The 21,605-nt window shown below is 43.8% G+C and overlaps 1 protein-coding gene across 4 annotated transcripts; it reads left to right on the plus strand.

Moving 5' to 3' along the window:
* Nucleotides 1-760: 760 nt before the first annotated feature.
* Nucleotides 761-20,046, plus strand: ago4 (argonaute RISC component 4). 4 transcript variants are annotated; one of them, XM_062409473.1, is made up of 19 exons: nucleotides 761-937; nucleotides 6,405-6,576; nucleotides 6,752-6,872; nucleotides 7,464-7,645; nucleotides 8,415-8,551; nucleotides 9,296-9,430; nucleotides 9,980-10,067; nucleotides 10,206-10,353; nucleotides 10,499-10,618; nucleotides 10,812-10,973; nucleotides 13,042-13,190; nucleotides 13,445-13,629; nucleotides 13,724-13,883; nucleotides 14,200-14,380; nucleotides 14,546-14,689; nucleotides 14,780-14,914; nucleotides 15,025-15,126; nucleotides 15,459-15,658; nucleotides 15,776-20,046. In XM_062409473.1, the coding sequence occupies exons 1-19, from the start codon at nucleotides 919-921 to the stop codon at nucleotides 15,882-15,884; spliced, it is 2,649 nt and encodes an 882-aa protein (XP_062265457.1). In that variant the 5' UTR covers nucleotides 761-918; the 3' UTR covers nucleotides 15,885-20,046. The 4 variants fall into 4 exon arrangements, with proteins under 4 accessions (XP_062265457.1, XP_062265458.1, XP_062265459.1 ...); XM_062409474.1 differs by having other exon boundaries at nucleotides 14,200-14,371; XM_062409475.1 differs by having other exon boundaries at nucleotides 13,057-13,190.
* Nucleotides 20,047-21,605: the final 1,559 nt, after the last annotated feature.

Here is a 21,605-nt window from a genome sequence, read left to right on the forward strand (position 1 = left end):
GAAAGAGAGAGAGAGAGGGAGAGAGGGAGAGAGAGAGAGAGACAGATAGAGAGAAAGAAAGAAAGAAAGAAAGAAAGAAAGAAAGAAAGACAGACAGACAGAAAGAAAGAGAAAGAGTGAGAGAGACCGAGAAACATACAGATAGACACACAGACAGACAGATAGATAGAGAGGAATAGAGGGAGCGAGATAAAAACATAAACACAAACAAAAAGACAGACAGAAAGAAAGAAAGAAAGAAAGACTCAAGTAAAGGGGATATACCTGACAAATCTACTTAAGTACAGTTACAAAGTATTTGTACTTCGTAGATTTGACTTCAGTATGAGTAGTAGTACTTTTAGTAAACTGGTCAAGATAGGGTCAGATCAGATAAAATAAGACAAGACAATATAAAAATGAGATAAGATAAGATAAGTTAAAATCAGAAAAAGTAAGATAACATACAAAAATTATAATATGAGACGAGAAGTTGTGTTTCTAAATGTGCAGTATTCAATCAAAACCACACCCACATGTATCAATATCATGAAAATATAAAACACACAAAATACACGTTTATTGTATTAATAAAAAAGAGAAAATGTGATATTTATATATGTATATTTGTGTTTCTGTCCCACTCCTCCCTCGATCAGTAAAGTTGGACCAGCAAGTGCGCTCGGTGGGGGGGTGGGGGTGGAAATTACGCATGCGCACTGCGGCTCAAACGGTCTGTAAGTGGCGCATGCGCACTTACAAATCTTCAGAAGCAGCAGCAGCGGTGGTTCGGCTCCGTCGGTCCAAGTCGTCCACGCATCTATTTTATTCCCTTTTCTTAAGAAATTTGCCCTTTTAAGCTTCGCGATACCGCCCCCAATATCAGCGTCGGGACGGAGCCGCCAGGCCGGGACAGAGACGGAGAGCGAGGACTCGGCCATGGAAGCCCTCGGACCAGGTAAGAGATTTGAGAAACGACGGGGACGTGGGGGAGCCCGAGCGGCGGCAGGAAGCCGAGTGCGGGACGCGTGTGGGCCGGTGCGTCGCTTCACTGGGGGCCGCGGCTTCAAGCGAGGCCTCGACGCGCTGACGGGGAAAACAAACCCGAGGCCCTGCCCGTGTGCGGGGTGTGTAAATGTGCGTGGGAGCGTATTCACACCGACAGAGGGGGGCCCACGGTTCTCCTCCACGCGGGGACAGCGGGTGTTTTTTCACCCGTCGTCCAGTCGTGTATGCGCGGGTTTTATTCCCCCGGCTCGTCGTGTCGGGGCTGGCATTGTGCGACTGGGGGATTTAACTAGGGACCTTCCTTCCGCGTCGTGGTGCTGTGTTTACGTTGTTTGTCCGCCGTGTGCGTGTCATTTCCTCCGCCGCACGGTCGCGACCCCGTTTCAGCACACGACCCCCACAAAGGAGGCGTCGAAATTATCTTTAAAATATCCCGTTTTTTTCACCACCCTGCGTGGAAACCGTTCGATTCCGCAGGAACAGCGCGTCTCTCTGCCTGCGTGCAAGATGACAGCGGTGGATGGAAACACAAGATGAATGCCAGCACAACACATGTTGGTGGCGTTGAATGGGCAGAGACGCGTTATTTTATATTTGTGTGTGTCTGTGTGTGTTTCTCGTAATTTCCGTGGTGTTGCTGTCACTGGCACCTCTCCTCGGGCAGCAGCCATGCGCCCGTGAGAGCGCAGCAGGGAGGGATGGAGCTGTTTCTATCGATCACATCTGCAGCCCGGCTCCATATTACTCATCTCCTATATGATAACAAAGGCACTTGGGTGTTTTGTGTGTGCGTGTAGCAGCGGTGCAGTCTAACCATGACGCCTGCAGAGGATGCACACCAAAATCCATGCAGTGCGTTTTTAAACTGTCACATGCACAAAACATTTTCTCTGTGTGAATTGGATGCATCTCACAGGATAAATCCACCAATTCTTGCAACAGGGAAGAAGCTGTTTGTGTAGTTTTTTTTGTCGCTTGTCCACACACATCGCACACTGACTCCCAGGGAGATGCTGTTGGCATGAGGAGGGGAATCAAGATGTATTATTTAAGGAGGGAATTTTATTTTGCGGCAAAAATGAAGCTGCCAGAGGGACAGTGGGCGACAATAATGTTCAACCGTCCACAGGTGTGTGTGTTTGTGTGTGTAGGTCCTGGTGGGTCCATTGTCTCACACACAATCAGTGCAGGATTTGGGAGTTTTAATTCAGCAGCTGCAACAAAATTAAACTTGTACTCTCTCCAATTTTACCAGCGAGCTCCCTTTTTATAAATAGTTGTATTTAATGATTGTCTACGTCCCTGTGTGGAGTGTGGCTGCAGATTCTGTAACACACACAACGATAGAAGGGCAAAGATGTTTGTGGCTGTAGGAAAAAATGCAAAACAGGTTCACGATACAAACAAGAGGATCATTCATCAAGTTGTGTTTTGAAAACCTCTTTGTATCTGTAAACTTGTCGGCATGTTGACGTTTACAGGTACAACAAAAAATGTGTAGTCTGAGGAACACAACTTGTTTTTAAAGGTCATTTTTTTTCAAAATAATGTTCCATATTCTCTGCTCGAGTTGCAGCTGTATTAAGAGACTCCCTCTTAGAATGAGATCGTTAAATATCACCTCCCACGAAATTGGCCAAGTAGTAGCAGCCAAGTCGTTTACTAGAGTGACGCCGCATTGGGCCACAGCTGGAGGTCCTGTCATTCGACGGCTCAACAATAGAACCTCCTATGGTTCCGTTTTTGCAGATTTCTTAAGGAGCATGTCATATTATCGGTGCTCTCGCTTCACTGTGGCTGGATTTATATCGGCAGGGCTGCGGTGATTTCACAGGGTGGCCTTCTTTCTTCTTATGTTTCCGAATTGGTGAAGTCCAGCTGTTTAAGGAGTAGATACAGACTCGCAGGAAAAACGTATAGATGGAGGCGAACTGACAGTTTTGTTTATGTGCTGTGAACTGTGGCAAAGCTGAGTCGACTGAAGTTGAAGTGTTTTCGACTTAAGTTAGAGTTTCACAAGGATCCCAAAACAATTGCATGACTCAATTTCATGAAAAATTGCCGCACAAAGGAAAAGAGCCAGGAGGAAGTTAGAAGAAACGACCACAGCTTCTGATGAGAATTAAAATTTCAGCAACCTCACATGGACATATTGACACTGCTGGGTGGATATTTACATTTGGTGAATGGTGAGGAAGCCTTTGTCTTTGTCCCATGCTCTGTGTATTGTACCTTTAGGAATCCAGGTGTCTTGCAGGTGTGGGCGTCACAGCGCTCCCACTTCAGTGCTGTTAACTCTGACTCATGCTCAGCTGAAGCCCGGCTGTCTGACGGCTCCATCGCACTGTGGTTACCAGCGTAGTGTTGGTGCAAGAGCAGCAAGCGGCGCTCCACACACTGATGGTATTTTAACATTGGATTGATGTAGAAAAGGTAGAAGGAAGACGAGCAGGTGACAATCTTTGTCTGGTGTCGCTCCTTGAAGCTAGTGGTCAGGTTGAATCGAAAGCTGCTTTTGCGTTTTATTGTCTTTACCAGGAAAAGTTCATTTCACTTCCTCTGTGACTCAAAGTGGATACTTGGAAGGAAGAAAGCTTCCTTGACGTGTTGTTTTAAACGGAGACATTGTCACAGTTGTGAAGTCAGCAGGGCGTCTTTGTGTTATAACTTGAGAAGTTAGTCTGTCGGGGAGGAAGTGTTTCAGTGATCTTCAAGAATGGGACATGGCTGCTAAAGCTGTGTATAAAAACAGACAAATATAAATTGTTATCCAGATTAAAAGGACTTTCTTCATATTCATTAGAACTTTTTATAACTTAAATTTGTAATTTAAGTCATAGCTCCAGCCAACACAGCACTACATGTTTTTACTGCTGAAATTAGTTTTGACATCATCTGGTCAGAGCTGAGAAGATGAATCAATTAGTCAGATATTCTGTAGCTCCTCAAATGTGGGGATTTGTCTCACCTGGATATCTTTGGATTTTGGATTATTGTTGTGGAATTTAAAGATGCCAACATTGGGCTCTGGAAAGATGCGGTTGACATTTTATTTTTCCCAACTTTCATTGTTGCCATTGCTTGTGCACGTAAACAACCTTTTTTAAAAGAGAGGTTCAAGTTACAAACCGGTTCAGAGCTGAAACAACCAGCTGATTTAAAAACTCACAGACAGAAAGTTAATCAACAACTGTTCGATAATCAGAGTAATAATTCCAGTTTATTTGTAACCATTGTACATTCAGCATCTCCAGCTTCCAAGCTGACATCTTGTTACGTTTTGTAGACTTGATGATTGATCGACTTATCAAGGAAAATACCGGTCAGATCAATTGATAATGAGGACGTCAGAGTTGGGTGTGGCGATATGAATGGGGGGGGAAAGGAAATAGAGAAGTTGCAGAGTAAGGATGGGTTCTGGCGTTTCTAAACGTGGTAGTGTGGCAGCTGAGGAGGCTATATTTAGCTACAGGTCTGTTTTTGGTGAAAGTGGAAGAGGACGACCTCAGACTCACTGAGCTTCACACGCACACACACAGTGTAAAAGCCTTTCTGTTGTACCTGCATGCACCAAGTGAGCAGAAAGAATAGAAATATACATAGAGATATAAATGTCTTGTATTGTGCTTTGTCTCCTCCAAAAATAGCAAAGAGTCTTAAATTGAATTTACCAGAGTCTTTTATATTGCCTCTTCCCTTTTGTCAGGGGACGTAACCAACCTATAAACATGAAGTGGGACCATAAGACACTTGTTATTGTGACACAAAATTAAAATGCACTGTTTAGTTTATTATCATGAGGAATTATTGTTGTATATCTGCAGGGAAATACAGAACAATTTAATAAATAGTTTTTCTGAGATTTTAATGAAGTAAACGTTAGATTTTGTGTTCATAGTTGTTGATGGTGGTGTTGCATTTAATTCAAACCTTTTCTCCACCTCCTGTGCAAAAAGAAAAGAACTTTCCACAAGATGTTTCCATACACATCTTGAACGCAAAGCACCCAAAAAATGGAGGGAAGAATAAATGTTCCTCAATGACAACTTAAAATCATTGCACTTGAAATGTTGCAGTGTGCCTGTGACACATGATGCAACGCTAAGCTTTGTCAGCGAAGAGAAACTTGTGTCGCCGTCAGATGATTTCAATCCAAGTTGTGACAAAAAGCAGCTTCAACATGCACCGACCAGCTCTTTACGTGGGACTGTGTAATAAAGAGGAATGATGTTACAATCAAGCTGTTTGTTTCTAGGAAAGAGGAAGAGGAGCGGGAGAAGGAGGTGTGGGTAAGCAGGGGCGGGGGTGATTTGGGGCCCTGGCTACATGAGGACATGTTGGGAAGCGTGTTTTCAGGAAGTGATGGGGAGGGTCCCGATTGTCTGTGTTCTTGCGCTTCACTTGCTAACTGGAGCGTGCGGGTGCATGCAGTTCAGGAGGACCCCTGCAGTCTCTCAGCCGTCGGTTGACAAAAGCATTGAGCCGCCGCCTCCTCCCCCCTCCTTCACTACCACCAAGGAAATATTATTTTAACTTTATATTTCTGTTTTTATTTTTTGTCTTGAGTTTGTTCTTCAGTTCCAACTTAAAGCAAAAAGAACCACCCTGTGTCCTCTGTGAGGATTTAGCAGATTTTACCAGCCTCCTTCCTTCAATTACTATTTAGACATGTTATAATAATACGTATGATTGACGACTCATTATCAGGGTTACCTGAGGCGGCCTCAGGTCTTAAGTATTTAAAGCCTTCAGACCTAGTGCACCTTCATTGCCTGCAGCTACAACTGCAAAAGTATAGGATTCACAGGTACCACACCTGCCTGAATGCACGAACACAAAGTATATGTAATGTGTATGGGATGCGTGTGTGTGTGGCGTGCACTTCTTAACGGTAATCCCAGACCCTCCGCGCGGCTCCCCTCCATATGGCCCTGCTGCTGTCTGTCTGAGAGCATCTCGCCCTTTGTCTCTCGGCGTGAGGGGTGGGCGCCCTGTGTTTTTGGGTGGAGCTGGGGGCGGGCCGAGGGATAATTGTTGTCATTGTTTCGCCAGCCCCTTGTTGACCCATGTAGGTCAGGCGCCAGAGTGGCACATCAGTCAAAGCGTATACATGTGTGCCTGTGTGCGATGCAAGGGCTATTTCAGTTCATTCAAGCAGGTGTCAGTGATGAGATGGTTTGCAACGAGCTTGGCGTTGGCCGGCGCTCATTCATCCTTCAAGTCTGACATGAGTCATGACCCTGTGACACATAATGAAGAGATTAATGCATCCTCGCTCCCCCTGCACCTGTTAGAACACAAAATGAATGCTGCTTTCAACCTTCGTAATCATAATTTCTCATGTAGAGGATAATTTAGTGTGTAACTGCATAGTAAAAATAAATAAATAACACTTTCCTTCTCTCCGTTCTCTGCAGGCCCACCAGCCCCTCCCTCTCTGTTCCAGCCTCCGCGGCGTCCCGGCCTCGGCACGGTGGGGAAACCCATCCGGCTCCTTGCCAACCACTTCCAGGTGCAGATTCCCAAGATTGATGTCTATCACTATGATATCGACATCAAGCCTGAGAAACGGCCTCGGAGGGTCAACAGGTAAAACACTCAAGAAAGTCTTGACTTATCTAAGCTTCTTATTTTAAACAGTCAATTGCATCTGTAGCCCTCATCACCCAAGACTACTTGTTTCTCTGGTGCAAGAAGTTTTTGTTTACAGTGTCTCCAGGAATGTTTCCTCACCGCTGTGTGTGTTTGTATCTCTGCCTTCTAGGGAGGTGGTGGACACCATGGTGCGGCACTTCAAGATGCAGATCTTTGGAGACCGGCAGCCTGGCTACGATGGGAAGAGGAACATGTACACAGCACATCCACTGCCAATAGGAAGAGACAGGGTTAGTATCTCAAACAACGTGACCCCCCACTAATTTGTGTGTATGGTAAAACTCTGTCTGCTCGGAGGAATTCAAAGAGTGGAAGTGTTTGGATTCAAACCAAGTGATTTGTTCATGTTTCACAAGTGAATGGTTTGTAAGTAGTTCAGTGGATTAGCTCGAGCAGGCAGTCTTGATTTATGTAAATTTGTTCGTGGAAAGTTGCCAGCTTGAATTCCAGATAAGAAGAATTCAAGCTGGCAAGAGACTTCTAAAAGAAGAAACAACCCCCCCGCAGAAAATGTGTTAATCACTTTTCCTCATAAAGAGAATTAAGTATATTCTTCTCGGCTTGTTTACACCTGTTGCCTCCGTGAAAAAATGAAACGCAGTAAATCTTCCTTCTCGTTTGTCGCTTCAAAGACAAATCGATTTACCGACGTCTTTTTTTTCCCAGTCTGCTTTGCTCTCGGTTATTTACTACTTATCTCTGTCCATCCATTGCTCAAATCAATTTCCCCTCACCCGTCCTTTGTTTGCCTCACTTCCCTTTGTCCCGTACCCCCTCCCCCCTCTCTCTCTCTCTCTCTCTCTCTTTCCCTCCATCCTCAGGTGGATCTGGAGGTGACCCTGCCCGGGGAGGGGAAGGATCAGACGTTCAAGGTGTCCCTGCAGTGGGTGTCCGTGGTCAGTCTTCAGATGCTCCTGGAGGCGCTGTCGGGTCACCTTAACGAGGTCCCTGAGGACTCCGTTCAGGCTCTGGATGTCATCACGCGGCACCTGCCTTCCATGAGGTACCGCCGCTCATCCTCTCCGCCGCTGCACGAACACACGAGCCGAGTTATTGCTTTTTATCAGCTTTAATTTGACCGTATTGCTTTAATTTCCTGCCGTCGTGTGTCTCCCTGAACAAATACAATTTAAATCTGCTATGGACGGATTCAAGGATTCATCTTTCCATTGTTCTTTAAGGTTCTATGAATAAATTTTCATGAAATTGACTCAGGGGTTATTTTAGCTTTTATAAAACTAATCCACTGCTTGTCTGACACATTCAATCCAATTGCAAATCTAACATCTTTACTTTAATTTAGCTTACACGGCAGATTTACTCGAAACAATCCTGCGGTATGAGATACTAATAGTCTATTTTAATCTGATATTTACCTTTTTGTGTGTTTGTGTATATGAACCAACTACTCAACATATTTATTTGATCTGATCTCTTTTTCATCTTGGACATTCTGCACGCGTCAACATACACAGAAATTATTCAGTTAGTTTCATTCAAAATTCATTTCACTCAGAATATGTTTTACTTGAGGCCATTCAACCACATTCATATTTTATAGTCTAAGCTGAGGGCATGTCAGTCCATCTCCAGCTCCTTGTCAGAGTCCGTGTTGATAGATTTTGATAAGTTATGAACTTGGAATCCATTATTGTTTTATTCCTAAAACACACAAATATCTATATATTGGTTTTGTAGACATTTAGTAGTTGCTCTCCCTGTTCAGTCAGCCGATCTTATCTCTGATTTATCTTCTGTGTCGGTTCACACAGGTACACTCCGGTGGGGCGTTCGTTTTTCTCACCTCCGGAGGGTTATTACCATCCTCTTGGTGGAGGCAGGGAGGTGTGGTTTGGTTTCCATCAGTCCGTCCGTCCTGCCATGTGGAACATGATGCTCAACATCGATGGTAAGACCTGAATGGAAATGATCTGCTTCAGTGCTGTGGGTGAACTTTAACTGGTCTGATGCTCAACCCAGTGATTTGATCTGGTTTCTAACTCATCTAGGGGTTAAGTTAAGTTGAAGTTCACTATGAAGGTCAGGTTAAAAAATTCAGGTAATGTTTACATGCTCAAGAGAAAAAGGTTGTAAATCTTTCTTAAACAGTTTAAGCTAGAAAAGAATGCAGCAGTCAGATGAATAGAAATTAATTAATAATGTAATGTTTGTGGGGAACATGTGACAACAATGAACTAATGTGAGTTGAAGTTGGAAAGATTGGCCACCGTGCAGCTGCACTGATCAAACAGCTTTCAGGTGAGAGCAGCTTTCAAGCAGCAGAAATAATTACAACAAACATGTGGTCTAAACCTGGTTCAACCTTCACTGCAACTCAGTGCAGTGTGATTTGGTGAATGTCCTGTCAAATACACACAAGCACATTTCACCTGTTTTACTTCACCATCATTTCAATGAAAGAGAGTGACAGGATTGTGATTATTTAGCTAATAAACATAACATTTGGTTGTATATTGAAGAGTCAAACCTCAAGCAGTTGTCATGAGGACCATTATTATGGCCGAGAAGGAGTCTCCAGACTCGGCCTGTGATACAAACCATCCTGGACTTTTTTTTTGTCTCAGTTGTATTTAGTAATTTATGAGACTGCTTGATAAATAATGCCTCATCTCTCTCTCTTCTTTTTTGACAGTGTCAGCCACTGCTTTCTACCGTGCTCAGCCCGTCATAGAGTTCATGTGCGAGGTGCTGGATATACAGAACATCAACGAACAGACCAAACCACTGACGGACTCGCAGCGCGTCAAATTCACCAAGGAAATTAGAGGTGAGCGCCAGTTTACCAGCGTGAAGTCCGAATAATGTGTGCAGTGCTTTGAATTTATCAGAGGATGTATGAGCCTCTTTGTAGCTTCTTCACCACAGAGACTACATTTAGGTGTGAGTCTGCAAGAATTGGCTTTTGTTTTTATGCAGTTTATAAGCAGCTAAGAAGCTACTTACACATAATCATATTCAGATTTGATGTAACTTTAAAGCCAAAAATTTGTATTTCAGCTGCATATGTTCAGAGTAGATTCTCATAAACTCTCTGCTTCCCCCTTGTAGTTTGTTTAATGTAGTTATGACAGTTGTGTGCAAGGAAACTGCAGTGATCTGTAAAAATCCCTCTTCACATCTCGCTGCCCTGTCACCATTAATCTTCACCGTGGCCTCAAAATCCAGTAGAGGAACAAGAAGAGTAGAACAGCTAAATTTACATACATCTAAATATTTAAAACGTCAGTTGGTGGCGTGGAGGAAAAACCCTGCTCCCCTTTTTCTTCTTCAGTTTTGTGACTTCGTTTTTTTTTCTTGTGTGTGTTTTGAAAAAAAGGTTTGAAAGTTGAGGTCACACATTGTGGTCAGATGAAGAGGAAGTATCGAGTGTGCAACGTCACACGCCGACCTGCCAGCCACCAAACGTAAGCCTTGCTCAACTTCGTATGTCTGCAAAGGCAACACTTTGTGGAGAAGAGGTCACACCACTGTGAGGCCTCATGGACATGCATCAATTCAACTTTCCTTGTGTGTCATCACCCACCTTTTCCCTTTATTCACAGGTTCCCCTTACAGCTTGAGAACGGCCAAGCCATGGAGTGCACAGTAGCTCAGTATTTCAAGCAGAAGTACAATCTTCAGCTCAAGTATCCACATTTACCCTGTCTGCAAGTCGGGCAGGAACAGAAGCACACCTATCTCCCCCTGGAGGTGAGAAACCAGCTGTTCTGATACTTGGGATTTATTTTTCATCTGCACCAGCGACCTTTCCCCGTTGTTTAATTTCCTGCCTTTGTTCCTCTTGTTCCATTTGATTTTGTTTAAGTCACCTAAAGTATTTGTCCTGCTCCTGTAGGTCTGCAACATCGTAGCAGGCCAGCGCTGTATCAAGAAACTGACAGACAACCAGACGTCCACCATGATTAAAGCTACAGCCCGTTCAGCCCCCGACAGACAGGAAGAGATCAGCAGACTGGTGAGTGCACTTTCCCCCTTGGGGTAGAAGTACACAAAGCAAGTAGAGGAGCTAACATATGGTGCAATTTTTAATTTTAAGCTTTACTTGCTGCTTTGAACTACTTTGAGCTGCTTCTGTAAATGGCTGAATAGAATAAACTGTGTCCTTCTCGTCCTAAATTGGTCAATCTCTTTTTTTCCTCCTCTCCCAGGTCAAAAGCAACAGCATGGTCGGAGGCCCGGACCCTTACCTGAAAGAGTTTGGCATCGTCGTGCACAACGACATGACTGAAGTAACAGGGCGTGTTCTCCCAGCGCCCATGCTACAGTACGGGGGCCGAGTTAGTACGGACACAGGACGGGACTGTGGCAGGGTGAGTACTGGGCAGGGGCTGCACTCCAGGTGGCGCAAGCCTTCCTGGGGACGCACAAGGTGTGGGGGGGCGGGGGGCATTGCTGTGTGAATGCATGGGGAAGATCCAGGTTTGCAGGGGTTTGGGGCAACGGCCAGTATTTTGGGGAAGACAGCAGATATATATGGGCGAAGATTCTGTCTTCTGCTCACCGACTAGTTCCTTTTGTCAGACAAATGTTTCTCTCTCCAAAAAACACACACAATCATACTTATTGAGGTGTTTAGAAGCGGAAACCAGGAGGTTACGTCCCCAAAATCATTTTCCTCGCCTACAGATTCCGCATATTCACATTTAGAATCTGTTTGAAGAGATTACATGCAAGTTTAACTGAACATTAGATTGATGCAATCATCTCAAGCGATGACTAGATGCGGTGTTGAGCTTTTAAATATGAAGACTCCTGCGATCTGGATCTTTCACTGCGTTTATAATCCTGTGGTGAAGCTCAGCAAGTCTGTTCAGTGTGTGCATTTACTTTAAATACGCTTTCCCTTCATTGACTCGGCTAGTAAATATGTAAATGACACCACAGCCCGCAGAGATGAGCGCTCGGCTTTTCACTTGTCGCATTCAGTCGCGTCTATCGCTGAAGGAAATGAGATGAGCAGCCACTTAACTGCAGAATGCTGAGATTCACCCTCTGAATCTCAAATCGGCCGTTCTCCAAGATCCAAACTGGATGGTGCATGCAGAGGAGAAGTGGGAAAAATATTTTGTGTAGCTGTGAAAGGCCTCATTGTTTGCATCCAGCGAGTCGGCAGGAAACATAATTTTGTAATAAGACATTTGCATATTTTTGTGTGTGACTCTAAATGTGCTTGTAAGATGTGAGGGGCTGAATTGAGATTCGAGGATTGTGTGTATGGGAGATAAAACTGGATGTGCTGCCAATAGGAGGAGGATGATAAGACTCGTAGCCACCCAGCATGGAAGTGCAACCTGTCTGAAATATTCACCAAAGCCTGCGGAGTGAATTCGATTTGTTTTTTATCTCCCATCTGAAAATTTAAATGTTAATATAAATACTACAGGGGCTGGAATAAGAGTCTCTGTGTGGTGACGGAGTTCAATGATTCTGAGGAGATGAAACTTTAATGATCCCCGTGGGCAGGTTGCCTCAGTCTCTGGCTGCAGCTCTGAACTTCTTTAAATTGTTCCTCAGAATTTAAGCAGGTTGCTGGTTAATTTACAGAAGATCCCTTCACAACTCTCTCTCTCTTCCTACTCATCCTGCCTGCTGGGATATCGAGTCTAATCGGCTTCCAGTGTAATGCCTTTAAATGTAGACTTAAGGCTTTCCCATTTCTGTGATCACTGTGTATGAATTAAACACACACTGTCATTTTATTCAATGGAATGATGTTCGTGTGCATCCAGCTGCATCAAAGTATTCACAAACAAACTAAGTTTTGTGAGATGGAAGACCTGTTTTATATAATTTATTACCTGGTTTTAAATCCATAAACCATGTTGAACACTTTTTCTAGACAATCTTTTCTTGTGTCTTGTAATAAGACAGAGAAGCTCTTAACTTTTCTTGGCATTCTCCTCTGAAGTAGTTCATTGTCGCTTGTTTTGGAGGAAGAAAGCTCCTAATGGTCTTTGGCAAATCTTGTTAACGTAATTAAAAGCCACTGCCCTTTTGGATTTGTATTCAACACCAAACTCAGATCGGAGCACTCGCTTAATGAGGTCTCTCTGAGTAGATGCATTAACAAGCTTCACAATGTTTGGCTGTTAAATTGATGTTTTGTTCAAAGTGATCGAGTGCTTTAAACCTTAAGGAAGAAAATTGTTTTTAATACATAAATAATCAAACTGGTATGAATATATCAAACCAGTCCGGAGCCTCTCGAGATGTGTTCAATTCTTAATTTGTGCCAAGTCGAACTATGTGCATTAGGACTTGCTTGAGCATTTTAAGCCTTTTAAGGCATTGTGTTTCTCTGAAAATCAAATTGTGGGGCTGGGCTGTGTTGTACCTTTTGTGTTGCTTATTCAAACGGGGGGTTGACTAAGAGAGTAGGGACTCTCTCCGCAGAATAAAACCGTGGCCACGCCCAACCAGGGCGTGTGGGATATGAGGGGCAAGCAGTTCTACGCCGGCATTGAGATCAAGGTCTGGGCTGTGGCCTGCTTCGCCCCGCAGAAACAGTGTCGGGAGGACCTGCTCAAGTGAGTCCTGGACTTAAGTCCTAAAGCGTATTAAATCTATTTGACAAAAATACATAATTGAATGTATTTAATGTATAAGAAAAGATGAAGCTTGACATTTAAATACTGGAATCTCTATTTAAACTAAAGACTGTGTATATTTGGATATCTGAAAAACAGTTGGTTTTCATTAACAATGTTACTGTAGACTCTGCCGCCTTCTGTTTACGCTCTTACTTCTGATTTCTGATGAGCGTTTAATGCTTTTTCTGTAGGAGCTTCACTGACCAGCTTCGAAAGATCTCAAAGGATGCTGGGATGCCCATTCAAGGCCAGCCATGTTTCTGTAAATATGCCCAAGGAGCCGACAGCGTGGAGCCAATGTTCAAACACCTCAAAATGTCTTATGTTGGTCTGCAGCTGATTGTGGTCATTCTGCCTGGAAAAACACCCGTCTATGGTAAGAAGTTAAAAACTCGCAAGTTTGCTTTTCAGTGAATGAGAAAATCAAATGTCTGAGGTATTGATCTTTGTGATCTCATCTTTACCTGCAGCTGAGGTCAAGCGTGTGGGCGACACCCTCCTCGGCATGGCCACCCAGTGCGTCCAGGTGAAGAACGTAGTGAAGACGTCCCCCCAGACCCTCTCCAACCTCTGCCTCAAAATCAACGCCAAGCTGGGAGGCATCAACAATGTCCTGGTGCCTCATCAGAGGTCAGCATGGATTTTATTTGTCATTTCTTCGTCGCCTTCCAGATGTGATTCTGGAATGCGTCTTGGCTTTAAATGTCTGAGATTGGTTGTTGGACGCTTTCTGAATACAAATGGTTTAATCATGTGGTAAAGAGCAATTTGAGTTGGAAGTAAAACAAATCTGCATAATTGTGCACTTCCTTTTTTGAGAGGATAATGACTTTTCAATCTTTTCCCTGCACATCATTTTCTCCAGAATTGTGTTTTGGTTCCGACTCTGAATCAGAAATGTAAGTCACAGTCTCTTTTCTCTTTGTTTGTCCTGTTCTCGGTTCAGGCCCTCCGTGTTCCAGCAGCCCGTCATCTTCCTCGGTGCGGACGTGACACATCCTCCAGCCGGCGATGGGAAGAAGCCGTCCATCGCAGCAGTGGTGGGCAGCATGGACGGACACCCCAGCAGATACTGTGCGACGGTGCGAGTCCAGACGTCTCGACAGGACATATCCCAAGTAACAACGGTTTGCACTGTTTTCTTTTCTAAAGTGGGCTATAACAAAGAGAAATCAATTTAGAAAAAAAAGTTGTTACCTTTCTAAAATCCATTTGATTTGAATGCATTAGCTTTTAAACTGCAGTTTTCTGTGTTTTTGTTAACCCCCACCTCTCCGCCTTTGTCTCTCCAGGAGCAGCTCTTCAGTCAGGAGGTAATTCAAGACTTGACCAACATGGTGCGTGAGCTGCTCATCCAGTTCTACAAGTCCACGCGCTTCAAGCCCACACGCATCATCTATTACCGTGGCGGCGTTTCTGAGGGGCAGATGAAACAGGTGAGACACTCGCAGCATGTTTCTGTTTTCACTTCTTTTTGACATTTTGGTCGTGCCTAAGTGTAAAGCGATATTGTTGTGTGTTGTCAGGTGGCGTGGCCGGAGCTGATAGCCATCCGTAAGGCCTGCATCAGTCTGGAGGAGGACTACAGGCCGGGCATCACCTACATCGTGGTCCAGAAACGACACCACACTCGTCTCTTCTGCTCCGACAAAGCTGAGAGGGTCAGTGAGACTTTCCTCTGCCATCACGTGTGATTATTATGTTTTTCTACTGTACAACTCACTGATCGCTCCCCCCCCCCCCCCCCCCCCCCCCCCCCCCCCCCCTGCAGGTTGGAAAGAGTGGTAATGTCCCGGCCGGCACCACAGTGGACAGTACCATCACACACCCGTCCGAGTTCGACTTCTACCTGTGCAGCCACGCTGGGATTCAGGTGACTTTTACAAGAGACCCGACATAAACTGTACTCTAAAGAATTTTCAAAATAGTGGCCAGCTCTCTGCAGATCTCCGTCCCCTCTGCTGCTCTGGAATGATGCAGGAATTTGGCACATTTACAGGCAATAAAATGTGAATTATGGTCGATGAAGTGGCCATTTTGCTTCGTGGTTACTGCATCAATGAGGCTTAATGAGAATAAACGGCATGATTGGGATGTTCCTTTGACCCGTCAGATGGTTGTGACTGTTATCTGAAGCAATGCAGCGTCTACAAACATCAAGTTATCATCGCAGTGTTGACACGTTTTGTTCCGTCCTCCCCCCAGGGAACCAGCCGTCCCTCCCACTACCACGTCCTGTGGGATGACAACTGCTTCACGGCGGACGAGCTGCAGCTCCTCACCTACCAGCTGTGCCACACTTACGTCCGCTGCACCCGCTCCGTCTCCATCCCAGCGCCGGCCTACTACGCCAGGCTGGTGGCTTTTCGAGCCCGCTACCACCTGGTGGACAAAGACCACGACAGGTAAAACTAAATCTGTAGTTCAACCCCCTCCAAATCACAATTTCCTGTGGTTCTTTGTGATGTGATGTAATTCCTGAAGGCATCACAGTACAAACCCGGCTCTTCTCTGTGTTGCAGCGCTGAAGGCAGCCACGTGTCGGGCCAGAGTAACGGTCGAGACCCCCTGGCACTGGCCAAAGCAGTTCAGATCCACTATGACACCCAGCACACCATGTACTTCGCCTGAGCTATGGAGCACGTCAGCCAGTCAACCCGCAGATTCCCCCCCCTTTTCTCCCCTCTCTCTTTATATCTCTTATTTGCCAGTCTTTCTCTCTTCTCTTCCAATATCTCTATCTCTTTCTCTATCCCTTTCTCTTTGTGTCATCCGTCTCCATCTCTCCATCGTCACTCTACATTTTCCCCGAATCTGCACCAAAGCGACTCTTGGACAGGAGACTCTGCTGCGTCGCGGCAGTTTTCTTGTTTCACGGAACAATCTCCAACCAGCGTTCCCAAAAACCGAGTCGCCTTACTAACCAGCAATCCAGCACTGTGAAACCCCCCCACACCCCCAGAGGCTTCACAGTGCACGAAAGAAAAAAAAAAACTAAAAAAAGCAGGAAAAAACAAAAACAAACCATACACACACATACAAGTTGAGCCATTATTTCTTTTTTTGTTTGTTTTTGTTTTTTCTATTTGAATGTCTGCACTCTTGTGTTTTTAAGATACACTGAGCGACGGGAGTGGACTGACTGGCACCATCTGTGTCGGCCCAGCTCTCCCAGCTCTCCCAGCTAAGCAGGACTCTTATCTACTTTTACCTCAAAGCCCCTTTGGGCAAAATCTGTCACAAGGTCTTGGGTAGTGGGGGAGGGACATGAAAAGAGACGGAGGGGAGTCGACCTTTTGAGAATGATATATATATATATACACATATATATATTTTTCCTTTTTATGAGCGTGTGTTTTAACTTTTCTCCTCTATGGTCTTTTACAAAGCGAGGTGACCAGGGTGTCCATGCCCATTATTACTTTCCTCCCATCTTGGCAAAGAATACACAAAGGTGTGTGTGTACCTGATTGTGTGTGTGTGTGTGCGTCCATCTCTGTATATATACATGTACTGCTGTATGAGAGTGTGTTTGTGTGCATGTGTTTCATGGCAGGCCACTGAATTGTAAAGGGAAATCAAGGCGATAACTGCTGTAAATGCCTCAGATTTGTTGTTTTTATATTCACACATACAGTACAAATAAGCATATATTTACATCTCTAGAGAACCTTTTGAGACATGACGTAAACTGGCTCAGCAGAGGCAGGTGGCGGGAATTTCTATCAAGTCCTGCGTTTCACTTCTTGGTTTGAAATGTTTTGAGTTATTGATCATGAGCGTGAGTGCGTTCGCCCGCTGCTGTTTCACAGACGAGCAGGTTTTCTTCTTTCTTGCATCTTAAGGGCACCGGCTTCTCCCTTTGTGCCTCAATACATCACTGAGTCCCAGATCAAACTATAAGTAGCTTAATCCATTTTGAGCAGGAAGTGAGGGCAGGTGTGACGTGTAGCAGGAGCGGCTGTGGTCTGGCCTGTGAGCGGCTCAGCACTGGGACCAGTTCACTGGCACCAGGCGCAGCGGGTGTGGTTTTATCAGCCTTGCTTTCTGTATGAAGAGCAGGATCTTACTTTTCCTTGGACCTGATTACCTGAAAGATTATATGATGACATTGCTGGACGTTGCTTTTTCTTATTTTAAAATGTTTCAAATAGTAGTTTCAAGGGCCGGAAACCAACATTTATTTTTTATTTAATTTTTTTTTTCGAGGTCTCCTTTGCTAATACTGGCCAACTCATTGCACTGACCCGGGACGCTAGGCAAGCAACAGAGGGCACTCTCAAATCTCTCTTACCTTTATGCATTTATACATATGAATCAACAAAGCAGATTTGTAAAAGTTTAATATAAGATGTTTTGTGGTTATCTTAAAAAAAAAAACTGTTTAGAATTAGTAGTTTACCATTGATGTTGTTGTTGTTATCGTTGTTGTCAATGTTGTTACTATCGTGATGAAATTTTAAGGATGGCAGCAAAGCCAGTTATATAGTTACTAGAGCGACTTCAGGAATAGACTTTGGTAGTCGGGCTGCAGGTTTTTTTAAGGAGTAGAGCTTTGGGTTGGAATTTAATTTCCTTTTTTTTTTTAGCATTCTGGCTAATGGCGAGAAGACGTAGGCCCCGGGACGGATGAAATCAAGCTTCCTCTGTAGATTCGAGTAACGGTCAGCGGCAGATTTAAAAGTATTTTGAAGTGTAGCACTCCGACAGGTTAAACAGATCTGCCGCCCTCGTTGGTTTTGGATTCCGATGGATGGAGAAGGTCGGGGATCGTAATCAGAGTGAAACCAGATTAAGGGATTTGTTTGAAAGCGGTCTGTGATAGGCAATGAGTTGAATTTGTAGGCTTTTTAAAAAAAGAGAAAAAAAAACGGTTTATATTATTCTCGTGTGTATTTTGAAGTATACCCATCTTAAAAGTCTCTACTATTTAGCAGTGTTTGTTTCCTGTTTTTATGCATTTTTAACACTGGATTAAATGAATTGACAATAAGCATAAGCACTGCCCTTGAACCCCCTGTTACCACAGAGAGAATTATGGTGACGTTGGCTCGGTGACTGCTGCAGAAGTTGCGCCCCCTGTTGTTTCAGATGAAGATGTTAGACGTGGAGGGCTTTTGGAGAACGAGTCGGCGCGCACGCCTCCTCAGGGGGGCACCGCTCAGTGAAAACTCTTTTGTAATAAACCACCCATAAAGCAGCAGGTTTACTATGAATGAGTTTGAGCACCTGCCTGTTGAAGGCGTGGGCGCTGGCACCGGTGAGGAGAGGAAGTCAAGAAGCTGGGCTAGTGGGGGGGGGGTTGAGAGGGTGTTGTCCAGGCACTGCATGCAATAAGTGTTGGCGGATCAGATTTTTTAAAACGTGCACTAGTTATACCGAGCCAAGTGGGCTGTGACTGAATATTCATCTGGCATCTCGAATAGGGAACAATTTGACGTTTTTTTTAATCACAATATTTGATCGTTGAACTCCCGTCAGATAATTGATCACCCCCAGTTTTGTAACATGACATTGCAAAGCAATATTAACCCAGTTGTAGTTTTCAAACGTGGAAAAACAAAGCTATAATTCTACTCATTGTGGTTGTTGGTCTAGTTTTTACGCTATTGTGTCTGTGTACTTATATATTTTTTTTTATTTGTTTATTTTATTTGCTTGTATCAATCAGTGGGAATGTGCATTTGGTGGAATAGTTCTGTAGACGTTAGACCATTTTCTTTAAAGCTACTAAATTTAAACTTTGCTCGCCTGCATGCCAGAGTACTGTCCTTTTTTCTTTTTTTTTTAAGAAAAAACTAAAATCTTTTTTGAAATCATATTTATTATGAGAAAGGAAAAAATATAAAGTCTTTTTCTTTTTGGGTAAATGTTTTATCGACTTAGTGGGACTATTTTAGGCTAGCAATATTTGTCCAGTCTCTCTAAGATGTATTTTAAAGATTCCTACACAAATGTCAGTAATTTGTGAGGTACAAGCTGTTTTTTCGGAGTATGGTGGGGGGGTGGGGCGTCGGGCTCTTTGCGTGGTGTTCAAATTCAAACGAGGTACTTTCTTCAATCGTGGACCCGTTAAAGAGCCAAACCCCGCCCCCCCCTCCTCTCCACCAGGATACCGTAGCGAGTGTTGTCTCCTCGTTACTGGTTTGTACCTGTGGCCACGCCTTTCGATGGGATGGGGGCACTCTACTGTCTCCACGGCATCTCTGCAGACCCCTTCCAAACGCACTTCCTCTTTGTGGGGGGGTCCCCATAGCATCGACGGAGCAGGATTACCTCTTTTTAAACCTTTTTAAAAGTATACCCACAATTCTTTCTGTGCCCCAGTAGAAAGAGAGCATGAATTATTTTTTAAATTCCTCTACCTTTGATATATTGTTATATCTTAACGGATTTGTAATTTGACAGTGTATCGTGTATTTTAATTTTATTTTATTGGTTCCTTTTCTTTTCTTTTTCGGGGTTTGTTAAAGTTTCTGCTCTGTATCTTTTTCTTATTTTTTTTTGCTAGTGGTCTCTCAAGCTGTGTTTGATCGTTTAATAGCAATAGAGCCGGGGTAGAATTGGAACATTCCAATTCTGTGAATGGAGCGTTCCGATCCTGTGAATGAACACAACCGCTTTCTAACCATTTGTGAGGGGGGTGGGGCGTGTCTTAGCTCCACCCCGCCAGCAGAGGGCCATTCACTTAGTTATTGCTATTATGTGACATGTTCAAATAATTTTTTAGCCTGCAGGGAATTCTTGTGTTTATGTGCAAAGTAATAAATTGGTATTTTATGCCTGAAACTAAGTTTTTCGTGTCCTCTCTATTGACCAATCAACACCAAGGGCTGTCTGTTTGTTGTGTTTTGTCAATAGATGGCATTCTTCACCAAGGTCATTGATCACATGACTACTGGGAACTGTTAAAACATTAATTATGTCACTGGTTCTTCACCTTGTTGATTGCCAGAGCAGATCTGAAGGAAGGAGTCACATGTTTCATTAGAAACCATCAAACCATTGTAAGAGGTTGTGAATCCAAATCAAAGATTAGAAGCACACTGGATTCTAAGTTACAGGAAAAAGATTACATTTTCAGTGATGATGGAATTATCCACTTAAATGTTTCAAATCTTTCCCTTGGTTAGAGAAACATAAATATGTACACAAACATTTCAGAAGCTCAACAAAGTTATTTTAAATGCACAGTGAATATCACAGGTTTAAAAAGAGGATTCAAATGAATATCAAAATCATCAGATTTATTTCAAGAGTACAAATATTTACCATTATTTCTGCATGCAAACCAAGTTTTCTATAAATATTTATAACAAATTAGCAAAACAATATAAAGTTCACACAAACTAACATAACTTAATACATCACCAGGGGTTCTTAAAACCTTAATACTGTAATATTCCATATATATTTGTATTTATTTACATATGCACAATACTCTGCACTTTTACTGCCTTTTTTGCACTTCTGGTTAGACGCTAAACTGCATTTTGTTGTAAAAGTACTTGCAATGACAAAGTTGAATCTAATCTATTGACAAAGTTAAACATAAATAAACATGAACTGATGAGAGAAATCATTTTAGTTAATATTCAACAATATAAGCATTTAATTTGATAAGAGATGGTTTTATTCTATTTCCTATTAAAGGAGGTAAATTCTTGGGTTTTATCTTTGCAGAAGTACCAGTCCGACACCACTGTGTGTCCCCGTCCTCGTCCTCCCCCCCGTCCTCCCTCTCGTCCCCCCCCCCCCCCCCCCATCCTCGTCCTCTCTAATCGTCTCCTCTCCTGTGTCCTGCGCTGGTTGCCATGGCCACCGTTGCCCAGCAGAGCGGAGGCTACAGAAGACTCGGAACCCGAGCCGGAGATCTTGACGCCTCGATATTTAATTCATCAGCACAATGGAACACCACCACCGCGGCTCAGTGTGATGCAGATGGAGCAGCCTTGGGTGTAAAAAAAAAAAAAAGGACATTTCTGCGTGTGGAGACACAAAGAGCTGCTGTCACAACCTCCTGTTACACAAAGTGTGTTTCTCCTCCAGCTGCTGGACACACACTGATAATAAATGAGCTGGTTCTGAGATCAAATATTTATGGTTACACACAAAACGCTTTAAAACCTAGGGGTTTGTCATGACACAATAGCCTGTGACTCCTTTTTTTTAGCTCTAACCTGTGGATTTTCAGCTTGTCCACCTCATTGTCGGAGGAACTCTGACCCCACTTTGCAAAGCTGTCAGTGCTGCGTCGGACAAAAAGTCCAAATGAAAGCTAATTTCTGTGAAAGCTTCTTTAAAATATGTGAGTTTGTGCGGCACGGAGCGACACAAGCGGTGTAATCCCCA

The sequence above is a fragment of the Platichthys flesus genome, chromosome 17 (genome assembly GCF_949316205.1).
Source record: "Platichthys flesus chromosome 17, fPlaFle2.1, whole genome shotgun sequence".
Taxonomy (NCBI): domain Eukaryota; kingdom Metazoa; phylum Chordata; class Actinopteri; order Pleuronectiformes; family Pleuronectidae; genus Platichthys; species Platichthys flesus.